At 36.2% G+C, this 12313-nt stretch overlaps 1 protein-coding gene across 1 annotated transcript in view; it reads right to left on the bottom strand.

Annotated features, from left to right (window-relative positions):
• mgat4b (alpha-1,3-mannosyl-glycoprotein 4-beta-N-acetylglucosaminyltransferase B) overlaps nucleotides 1–12313 on the bottom strand; it is a 101254-nt gene that overhangs the window by 21676 nt on the left and 67265 nt on the right. Inside the window, exons 5-8 of the mRNA XM_067384554.1 lie at nucleotides 8706–8752; nucleotides 6821–6934; nucleotides 4676–4751; nucleotides 1447–1561 (exon numbers count right to left, since the gene is read on the bottom strand). Coding sequence (XP_067240655.1) covers nucleotides 1447–1561; nucleotides 4676–4751; nucleotides 6821–6934; nucleotides 8706–8752 — 352 coding nt within the window. The remainder of the gene's footprint in view (nucleotides 1–1446; nucleotides 1562–4675; nucleotides 4752–6820; nucleotides 6935–8705; nucleotides 8753–12313) is intronic.

Below are 12313 nucleotides of genomic sequence, written 5' to 3'. Positions count from 1 at the left end.
TTAGTTTGCCTAATTAGATCTTGATTTGGAGGTTCAGCTGTGTTTAATTGGGTTTGGAGCTAAACTCTGCAGGACAGTGGCCCTCCAGGACCGAGTTTGGAGTCCCCCCTTGACATTTAACCATATCATACTTGTAGCTACATTTTTAACTTGTTATAGTTTATTGTATCGCTTGTGTATTTTTTTATTTTCTCCAACAGCCCAAGCATGCATACAGTCCTATATGGTGTGTAAAACCTATAACGCCTCTTTCACAAGATGTAATATCAGTCTCTGGTGTCTCCAGAATGTGTGTGTGAAGTTTCAGTTCAAAATCCCCCACAGATCATTTATTATCGCTTGTCAAATTTGCCCCTATTTGGATGTGAGCAAAAATACGCCGTTTTTGTGTGTGTCCCTTTAAATGCAAATGAGCTGCTGCTCCCGCCCCCTTTCCAGAAGAGGGCGGAGCTTTAACAGCTCAACAACAACAAAGCTGGAGAATCTCACGCAGCCAAAATGAGGAAAGTGTTCAGCCTTACATTGTTCAAACCGGAGTCGACACTGATGGAGAGACTCAGGAAGAAGTTACAACTTTTAGACGTTTCTGAATGGTTAGTGGATAAATTGATGTAGTTGCTGTGGAGTTGATTCAACTCATCCACTAGCATGTGCCGTCATGTTCATCTTTTGTGTTGAATTGACCCTCGTTTGGCGTAAAATGACGGCATGTCAACAACACTCGACTACAACAACTCTTCCTCTTCTCTAAAGCAGCCCAACATGGCCCCGCCCCCTTTGTTGTGTGTTCTCAGGGGCGGGGTTTATGTACATTTTAGGGTTTGTGATGTCACTAACCCAGGAAGAAGCTTGTTGTAGTTCCTACCAGCCGTTAAAAAGCGATTTATGTAAAAGAAAATCTCTCTCTTTGCATTGAACTTTGAGCGTCATAACTTTGCAGATGTTGTTTATGATCAAACAGCAACATTACACACTAACTAAAGCTAACCTAACCGTCTACTAATACTAATGAGAGTTAGTAGAATGTCAAAAGTAGACTATCAAAATAAAATGTAACCCTCAATTTACATGAAGTTTTGTTTTTGGGAAAATGTGGATTTTGGAAATACGTTTTGGATATATAAAGTGAAAAATCAATTGTGCAATAAATTCAGTATTTTCTCTGATCTCTTTGTCTGACAGGTTTGGGTATGGCTCTTATTGTGTCGCTCCATGAAATTTCTCAGGTGGAGACTAATGTGTACTTTATGAGAGGAGAAGACAATTCCATTTCCTTCAGTAGCGACCTCTACAGTTCATCCACCCCTGGAGACACCACCAGCTTTATAAGGTTTGACATCCACTCTCGTGACAGTGAGAAGGATCTTTCCGTTTGGAAGAATTACAGTGTGAGTGTGTGTGTAAGGGGAGGTTAACACACAGCGACAGTGTAAGACAGCGACTCACCGATGAAGCCCAGCTGGGAGAATTCTAGAATCATCCACTCCTCTGACGGCTGCTGCAGGGCGAAATTCTTCATCGTGGTGAAGTAATTTGGCCGTGCAACAATGTCATCCTCTAGCTGTGAGAAAGAGAGAGAGAGAATGCTGAAGGATGAAGAAGAAGCTGCTGTAAAGTGGAGTTATTTGCATATAATCGTGACAAGTATCTAAAGGCTATGATTTAAAGGTGAAGTGTGTAATTTTTCAGGAACTTAATATACTTTCTGTTATCCCAGCTTAAAGTAGAGGCAACTTCAAGTAAAATGATAATTTGGTCCAATTTTCACATGCAATTTATCAATGCGAAGGGAGAAGAAAGGAAATCAAATGGTTTGAAATGACAAGGTAATGTAGCTGTTGTGAAAAAAACTCCAGTCGTTTCGAGTTTATGGCCTATGATCTCCAAACTTCCCGGTGGTAAATACGGCTTGAGAGGTTGTTCATGTCTAATTTCCGACTCGTGTTAACTATAATTCCGACAGCATGTGAAGGCAGCATTAGAGCGCTGTGATGTATGCAGTCCAAGGCGGCCATATTTGAATGCTCAGTCGCATGTTGTGAATTGTAGTTCACTGACCTGATGATCAAATATAATTAAATAATTCCCTTTTATTTTTATTTTTTTTTGTTGTTGTCAAAATAACTTTATATTAAAACAAATGAAAACTTGTGTCATAATAAAAATAATGTTTTAATAAATTTTATTATTAGGGACCAAGCACCGAAGGTGTGTAGGCACCTATTGTAATCGTTGGCGTTCTTCTTCTTCTTATTATATTCCGTTTCCACTCTAGAATTCTATGGCAACCCATAGAACCGTTTCCGGGGAAGTTATGAAATTTGGCACACAGATAGAGGACAGTCTGAACTGTGTCTATGTCAAATTTGGAGTCTCTAACTTAATCCCTTTAGCGCCACCAGCTGTCCAAATTTGCACTCGTTTATGGTAATAACTTCTGAACCATAAGGGTTAAAAACAAAATTATTTTTCCTCTAATTCCTTGGCTCAAGATGATTCGATTGCAACCTATGGCATCATTTTCCATCATGAAAATTTTTCTGCCATTTTGAATTTTCCAGAACACATACTTTTTTCTAACTCCTCCTAAGTAGTTAATCAGATTTTCCCAAAAACTGAACCAGATCATCTTCAGACCATGCCAACAAAAAGTTATGGAATTCAAGTCGATTTGTCAAAGAGTTTATGAAATACTCGTAAACAAATTTTACATAGCACTTACGAAATAAAATGCAAGTCTGTATCTCTGCAACGCTTTATCATATTCAGACCAAACTCATCACAAGCATGACCTGAAGAAACATACTGGTCCGGAGAACTGAAAAACGGCTAGTTTTGCTAATAAATTCTAAACTGTTTATCCAAAAATCTTAAAAGTCTTGTTAGATTAGGGGCATCATGCCAAGGGGAATGATATTTTCCCATATTGGCAATTTTGTCGTAAAATGCTGTATTTTATGAACACATTAGCGTATTGTCACAAAACTTGGTATGGGTCTTCGGCACCGTGCCCTTGTTATAATGAAATGCAAAAATGCTAATAAATTTTGACTATATTAAACTATTGTGATCTCAATAGATTCCTTGGGTCATGCCGAGAACATAGATATCAATTTTGCCATATTTGGCCAAACTTCCTGTCCGCCATTTCGTTTTTCTTCAAAAACATACTTTTTTTGAACTCCCCCTAGACCATTGCTCTGATTTTCAACAAAATCGAATCGTATCATCTTCAGACCATGCCGACAAAAAGACGATTTGTCAAACCATTTTCATATACCGTAGCAACGGATTTGAGGCATGATGCAAAACTGACTCTTCAAGATGTATCTCTGCAACATTTTGGCATATTGACACCAAACTTTGCATGCATCATCGTCACCTCACTCTGACCAATTTGGTCAAAGCACCACCTATTGGTCGACAGTGATAAACATTTCAAACATATTTCTAATTGCTGTATTTATGATTTTTCAGCTTAAAATCATCTTAAAATGTCGTTACTTGTTGTTGCAGCTGGTCTGATGCTCTCAGCCATGTTGGCATGGCTTATTGTGCTCTTTGCTGGGCCCCATGATTGCTGCTTGCAGCTATATTTACTATTATTACTTTAAGACATAATACTGTGCAATAGTAATGTATTAGTGAGACAGAACTTTTTTATTTGGACAGATTGTAATGAAGACCGCTGGGTTTCTGTGTGCTTTAATAATCTGTACTACTACTACTACTACTATTACTTCTTTAAGGAGTACACTCCACTGTGCAATAGTGATATATTTCTGATATCATTTCTTCAAGCTAAACCAAACTTTTATTTTAATGGGTCGTCTTTGAGTTTCTGTGTGTATATGATATATGACAAGAGTTTCTTCAAATGAAACGGTGAAATGCCCATGACATGAAGACTGCAGATGCTGAAAACACTGCGAACATCACCTGTGCTTCAGTATGTGTGTAGTAGACCAAACTTGAGCCGCTCATTCACACAGAAACATGCAGAACATTCAAACTTTAGATTCAATCGTTTTTTTGAGCTTTAATATTCACAGACACTAGTCCATTTTGAAATTTGTTACATTCTACAGCCCTACTTTCATTTATCCATCCAAAAATGGCCAAATTCCGTGGCATTCCACTCAGAGTAAAGTAAGTTCTATTTGCGACTGAATTCTGTGATTCACTCAACGCTGGTAGAGTGCATTTTCTTTTCTTTAAACGCCCGTGTTGGGTGAGCCTAATGCATGTGATGGGAGTGCTAAACAAAAAAACAAACTCAAAGTGGATGCTGCATTTGCTCTTTTCCAAGAAAAGCATCATGACACACTTCAGTGTCAAAGAACACGCGCTAAAGCGAACGACTCATTGGGGTATCATAAAAGAACATACTACAAAAGAAGTGCTAAAGTAGCCTTACTTAAAGATCACCAATCTTTATAAGAGCTTTCTATTTTCTCTGGAAGCCATTTCCCACAGTTTTCATAAAAGAAATACAAGACCCTAACCGGTCAGGGTTTATTTGGACAGACTGCAGTACATTAGCACATATTTACTGCCTCAATACAAAAATCATTCTGGAACCAGCTCAGTTCATACAGACCCATGTTCTCACGTTCTCTCCGAATATGAGTATCTTTGAATAAGTGATTTAGACATAATCTTGAATTAATCTTACCTGTACATAATAGGTTCCTTTAGTCTGGGCGTACATCATCAGGAAGCAGTAATCCAGGTTCTGCTTCGTTCTCCACCTGAAAAAACAATCAGTATATGCTTTATGAAGAATAAAACAGCCACACATACACAAACACACAGACTGAAGATCATAAATAGTAACACAAACCGCAGTTTACAAATGAGTGATGGATTATTGTGGCAGCTGCTGTTTGTCCAGTGTTTAGTGCACACAGATGTGCTTTTAAAGTACAAAGCTTCAGATTGACTACAAAAGTCTCACAAAAATTCCCTTTGATCGGAACAGACCGAAACTTAAATTATTAAATCATTACTTCAGTTCACAATCTGTTTTTATTGTCTGTTTTTGCTCTATTTCGCCACAGCAGGACTGAACATCACTGTGTTATTTGGAATAATAAATGAATCTAAATGTGAATTAATCAGATGAGTCATTAATTCAATTATCCATTCATAAAGACAATCAGTTACTTCATATGAATGAATCAGGCGTTTTGATCAAATTGGTTGAGTGAATGATACAATGACTCACTTGCTGCCACAGTTTTAGTTTCATAAGTAAAACTATCATTGCATTTTTCCATCATTTAAATTTCTTTTATATTTAAAATTACAGTATGTAGAAGCTTCTTTTTAGGTGTATCTTTCTATTTTACATATACATACACACACAAACAAATTGAGTGTGTTGGAAAGTTGTTAAGCGCTGCAGGAAGTAAATTTTCTGACAGAGACATCATGTGTGTACATTCACAAATATTTACATCAGAGATTCTCATCTGAGCTGCTGAACACACACACACACACACACACACACAAATCTCACAGAAAACTCATTCTTTGCATCTGCACTTCTCACGGAATGGAAGTATATGAAGGAAGTAATGACAGAACGGTCACTATTCAACTCCTGCTTTCATGCAAACTCATCAGAGGGAGGAAAGATGACAAAGATTGGACATGCTCTCCAGGAAGGACGTTTTATAAATGTGGATATACAATTTTAAGACGATGATATAAGGAAAAACTCACCCTCAGCTGTAAACTTGAAACTGTTAAACTACTTCAAACTTTCTGTTCTAGATTTTTCTCAAGCCAACTTCAAAGTTTGTTTACGAACTTTGCTCATCTAGTTATTATTAAAATGTTATTACTTTCCTTTGTAATACCCATGTCATTATACACTTTTGTGTCATCATAAACCATATATACAAGAACCACCACACACAGTCACGCTATGTCAGATTAAAACACACTAAACTCATTTTGGTTGTTTACAGATCGGTGAAAGTCTTTAACCACTAAAAGACAGGATCTCATTTAGTGTGATGGAAATGAAATGAGTTTCATTAAATGTGTGTAAAATAGTGAATTACACTCAGCATCAAACACTAAACCCAATGTTGAGGCAATAAAGTTGAATAAAGTTATCCACATGTGGAACGACTGGATAATTCATCTTCTAAAGTATAAACACCACCTGTTAGACCAACAGTTCATTTTAAAACTCAAAAACCATGAATTTTTTAACTACGACACCAAAAAAAAACACACGCTGAGCTAAACGCTTGAAACAAATCACTGGAGAGAAATGGATCTGGTCTTGGCTGGCTGGTTATTGATCTGAGTGTGGCTTGATCGGTGATGGATTCATCTGCCTGTCTGATCCTGCATTGATCCGGTCATCAGGCCGGACTGCTTGACCTGACGAGATCCGACAGGCTTTGAGCTCAAACTGACATTAATGAACATATTTACGTGCATCAGTCTCCACTGCCCGACTGTTTATTTTAGGAGAATGTGTCTGTCCAGAAAGCAGCACTGCCGTTTCACTCTGGAGAGAGACGTGATTGCGAAATGAGGTTGGGAAAATCCGGCCCCCAATTGTTTTTAGTTTAGTAGCTGGAATTTAACGTGGACTCAAACCTCTTCTCAGTCCAGATTATTATTATTAGTTGTGCGTTTGTGTTAAATAAACTGAACCGAGATGCTGGAGTTGATCTGTGTGTCTCAGAGTGAACATACTAGAGAAGAGACACTAATGGCTGAGTGTGTTCACACTGCTGAATCATGGGTAATTACAACACAACACAGACTGATGGGATGAGAAGGGCAGTCATCTTACCTGACCCGCTCTTTAGGGTCACCAAACGACTCTTTGAGGTGAGAGAAGTCTGGATAGAAGTGGACGGAGGGAGAGATGATCTCCAACAGCCCAGACTGAATCTCCCCGGGAAACCTGAAACACATCGAGTGAGAGGAACAACTCTGTCATCGTGTCCTCACTCACGTCATCCAAGCTGCTCTTTTCCAAAAAAAATAAAAAAATACAGTAATTTCATTTGTGATTAAAATATCTTAAAATGTAATAAATGTATATATTTTTATTCTGGCATGATTTTATAACATCATATATCAACAGTGATATTAAAATTATGTGCAGAAGTCGTTGCTTTGTTATGAGAAAGAATGTCTGGAAAAATGAATTTCATTGATGTCATTCGGAGTAACCGATATAAAGGGACCATTTTTAATCAAGTCATGTGATCAATATCATGTGACATCATTCAGACACCTGCAAAGGACCACATGGTCATGAAGCAAAGTAACTAACTCTCTCTTAACTATTTGATAAATTCATGTTTTCTCTTGATCATACGCATGTCCCGAAACATCAGGTCATTCGGTGCAACCGCTATAAAACATGGAAAATGTTGTAATCTTTTAAAAACTTGTACTAAATATAAAATGTTTGATTGTCCTTTTGCTAGATATCAGCCTGTTAGCATTGATTGAAAATATCGTCATTCGGTAAAACCGAAATTTTTGTTAAACCAAATTACTTTTTGGTGACAAATTTTGTCCATCTTGTAAAAAAAAAAAAAAAAAGATTAATTTATTATAAAAACTTAATTATATCTCCATTAAGTATTTTTTACACTTTTAATAACCTAATTCGTCAATGACCCACACACACACACACACATATATATATATATATATATATGTATATATATGTATATATATATATACGTTTTAATTATATTATTATATTGTGTTAGTTGAAAAACTTTAAATGAAAATTAGAAATGTTGCCTTAGCAATCACACTAAACTAAAATAAAAAATAAATTAAACCTAAATCACTATATTTAAAAAAAAAATAAAATGACAAAGCACATAACAGAATTATTAAAAATTAAACTAAAACCAGCATGAAAAAAGTAAAATAATAGCTAATTCAAAATATTAATAAAACAATAATAAAACTAAATAAAAAGTAAGTCATACATCATTAAATCACATTAATATTTGTCTGAGGATTCAAATGCATTAATGTCAAATTTATTGATTTTATAAAAACATTCCTGCAGCAAATTTCTGTAAAAAATTCTGTAAAACAGAATTAACAATTTGCAACAGTGTTATTTATAGTGTATTCATATTTTTAATCTTCTTAAAGTTTTTAGAATTTTTGTAATTTTTAGTTTGGTTTTTTTTTTAAGTTTTTTTTTTTCCCTAAATATTTTGATTAATTAAAAATATATATATATTTGAGTATTTAGAAATTGTCTGGCCCAATATCTGAAATTAAAAAAAAGTTTAAAAAAATTCATATTTTATTTTATTATTTTATTTCAGTTAATATTTATTTTATTTTAAGTAATTAAAATGATTTTTTATGGCAAAAGCAACACACACACACACACACACACACACACACACAGTTCCAGTATTGTAAGCATTAGCAGAAATCCGTATAAACAACAGCTCATGACTAATGTGGGACTGAAGCAGAGGAACTTTAACACCCAGAGGATCAGTTTTCCCTTCTGTTTCTTTTGCTATTGTCCTCAAAAAGCATGTGGGGGAAAGCCAGCAGTCACATGGTCTCTCTCTCACACACACACACACACACACACACACACACACACGCAAATAAACACACACGTATCAATGAAACTCCAGCAGATTGTGTTCATAACAGTAATGTAAATCTTGAGTACTCACAGGCGCTTAAGGTTTTCAGCAACACTATTTGCATATTGTTGATCCGTCTGTAAAACAAAACGAGAACCAATGGATTAAGTTCACAAATCACAAAATCTTTCCCAGTGAATAAACGTCCACCTTTGAGCCAGACAAGTGTTTGGAGCAGGTTTTTGGATGGATGTTTTAAGTACAATGTCAGCTCTTATTTCCTGATGTTTCCTGTTAAAGTGATTATAGTCGAACATTAACTGTCCAATAATGGAAGCAAATATAACAAGATGGATTTCACTGTTCACGTTCAATTTCACCGTTCATTCAAAACGCAACTCAAGCAAGACATGTTGTCATTTTGTAATTATGACTATTACGACATGGCGTCAATTATGTTCAAATGTTTGTATCTCCACAGTCCAATTCTGAATTCAGAAACACATACTATTATTACCATCTCTGCCATAGAAACTCATGATAGAGTAGAATGCAGTTCTGTATTCAGTGTCCGGCTCTGAATGATGAACAGACCACTGCCACCTGCTGGTGTGGAGCAGAATGTATGTGTGAGTCTTTCAGGAGTTCAAAAGCAATGATTCGGTCCAGACGCAGGTGACGTGATGCGATACCACAGACGCTTCCATCACCGCTCCTTCTCTGGTGTTGTTCTGGTGTCGCGGCCTTTAATCAAAAACATGAACTTTCCCTCCACCTCTTCTCTGATGGCGTGAGTGACGGGACAAACTCCTCCTCCACCTGTCACTCAAACTGCAACCATCCAATCAATTCCCCACAGACAAAATCAAGCCCCGCCCTACATTCGTTCTTGTTTCACTCGGCGCAACAGTGAAGAAAAGACGATTGTAATTTCAGTTTCATGAAGTGTTCGAATACTGCTTGAAGTTCTTATAATGGAGCCAGAGTAGCAGTAAAACTCAAGGACGCCGTCTGAGGGAATAATGTGAGGATACAGACACTGCGTCAGCGTCCATGACCTGCCGGACACATCCTCATTATTTCCCACAAATCTCTCATGACCAAGTCATTGTTTTTTGAATTATCCGAGCGGCTCTTGAGACGCGGGGAAGAGACGGAGTGATAGATGATGAGGAAACACCTGCAGAAACGCTAGTTTCCAGAGAAATGGGAATTGCTGCTTTTTTCAGACAAATAGGAAGTTTGGGCATTGTGACTTATCATGTGATGAAGAATTTAGTGTCGCATCAGCTAATCTTCATAACACAACATTCCACAAGCGTTTGTCACATCAATCAAATCCGTGAGACGGAAAGTACAAGCTGATCTCCTGATGAAAGTGTGACTGGCACTTTAGAGGAGCTGGTGCGGCTGTGAGTGGCGTTCAGCTTGTTGCTGCTCAAAGTGTTACGAGTGGATGTTTAGTGTCGCTAGAGCGTTCCTGCATGGTTTTTATCATGCTGGTGTTCACTACCAAAGTGATTGTTGCATGCTGCTCTTTGTTTGCCAGAGTGATGGGATTGTTTTTAGCACGATAACGATGCTACAGGTGGTCGTTTACCAGCTCAAGTCAAAAGAGGCCATACCCACAATGCAACAAACTCTTAAAGGGATAGTTCACCCAAAAATGAAAAAGATCCCATGATTTACTCTCCCTCAAGCCATCCTAGCTGTATATCTTCTTTCAGACGAACTCAGTCAGAGATTTATTTAATGGGAGTGAATGGGGGATGAGATTTTGAAGCCCAAAAAAGTGCATTCATCTATCATGAAAGTAATCCATATGACTTTAAAATTTCTCATTTTAGACGTCTAATTTGTGACTGGTGTTTTATTTTGCTCTGCGCTTCCACGTTCGTCATTGCGTCATGCTTTGGGCCGTACGACCGTCTACGATACAAAAAATGCTGTTCTTACTTAGAGTTTTTGTCTTGTTTCTAGTCAAAATATCTAAAAATTCTGAGACCAAGAAGCATTTTCTTGACAAGTAAAAATAATTTTCTTGTTTTAATGAAAAAAAATCACTTAATTTTGATTTATTTTTCCCAAAAACAAGAAGCATTTTCTTGACAAGTAAAAATAATTTTCTTGTTTTTAGAAAAAATAAGTCAAAATTAAGTGAGTTTTTCCTGAAAACAAACTAAATAATTTTTACTTGCCAAGAAAATGCTTCTTATTTTCTTGTTTTTAGGAAAAATAAGTCAAAATGATTTGATAAGTGAGTGAGATAAGATAAGATTAGTGAGATTTTCTTAAAACAAGCAAAATAATCTTAATCCAAACTGAAAACAAGATTATATATTTTATTAATAAGATTATTTTGCTTGTTTTAAGGAAAAACTCTCTTAATTTTGACTTATTTTTCCCCAAAACAAGAAGCATTTTCTTGGCAAGTAAAAATTATTTTCTTGTTTTAAGGAAAAACTCACTTAATTTTGACTTATTTTTCCCCAAAACAAGAAGCGTTTTCTTGGCAAGTAAAAATTATTTTCTTGTTTTTTAGGAAAAATAAGTCAAAATTAATTGAGTTTTTCCTGAAAACAAGAAAATAATTTTTACTTGCCAAGAAAATGCTTTTTTTTTTACTGTTAAGAAAATTTCTTATTTTACTTTAAGATAGAACATTAAGATATTTCGACTAGAAACAAGACAAAAACTCTAAGTAAGAACAGCATTTTTTACAGTGTAAAGTTTTAAATATGGATATTTTTCTTACAAAAACCATCGCTTCACTTCAGAAGGCCTTTATTAACCCTATTGATTATTTTTATGATGGATGGATGAACTTTTTTGGGATTCAAAATCTATTCACCCCCATTATAAAGCTTGGAAGAGCCAGGATATATTTCAATATAACTCTGATTGTGTTCATCTGAGAGAAGATAGTCACATACACCTATGATGGCACCTAAATCATGGGATAATTTTCATTTTTGGGTGAACTATTGCTTTAAGACCCTGACATTCTCATGGTAAAGAATATGTATAATTTATCCATGCACATTATTATTTTTTAATTAATGTGTCCTAATAATCTTTTAGGGCTGTGACGCACATTCTTGCTCTTTTGTTCTTCGCTTAAGGGTAAAAAGAAGTTTGCATTTGAATATGAAGATGTGCTGCGCTTTCCTCTCAATAACAAAATAAACACACAGAATGACAGCAGTGAGAAAACAGAAGCTGATCTGATCACAGTGATGTGGATGTTTTCAGCAGCTCTGCTGTCGTGTTTATTTATATACTAATTTATACAACGTATTGCTTTAAAGCAGCAGTTTTACAGTATTAAGCATGAAAAAACATTGAAAGAGTCGCTTTACAGCTTCAGTTTCTACTATAAAGAAGCTCTCCAGCGTGTTCATGATTTTACTCTCGTCTGACCTCGACGGACTGAATAGAGGAAATGAACCAGAGAAGAGCCACACCCACCTATTACATCATCATCATAGAAGTTCAATAGTGTTTACGAGCCGGAGTGAACTCTTCTGGAAAGTTTGCTTTGGCGAACAATCTTCCTTCTTTGGAGTTTGACACGGACTCCCTACATTTGCATCTAGTGAAAGCCGCATATCAATAAAAACTGGCTGCCATGCATCTAAATATGCAAACTACATGCAAATGAGCCTGCTTAAACCTGAACCAGCCGCAGGTGTGAGGAA

Source organism: Chanodichthys erythropterus, chromosome 1 (genome assembly GCF_024489055.1).
Source record: "Chanodichthys erythropterus isolate Z2021 chromosome 1, ASM2448905v1, whole genome shotgun sequence".
NCBI classification, from domain to species: domain Eukaryota; kingdom Metazoa; phylum Chordata; class Actinopteri; order Cypriniformes; family Xenocyprididae; genus Chanodichthys; species Chanodichthys erythropterus.
This window is presented reverse-complemented; position numbering and strand designations above follow the sequence as displayed.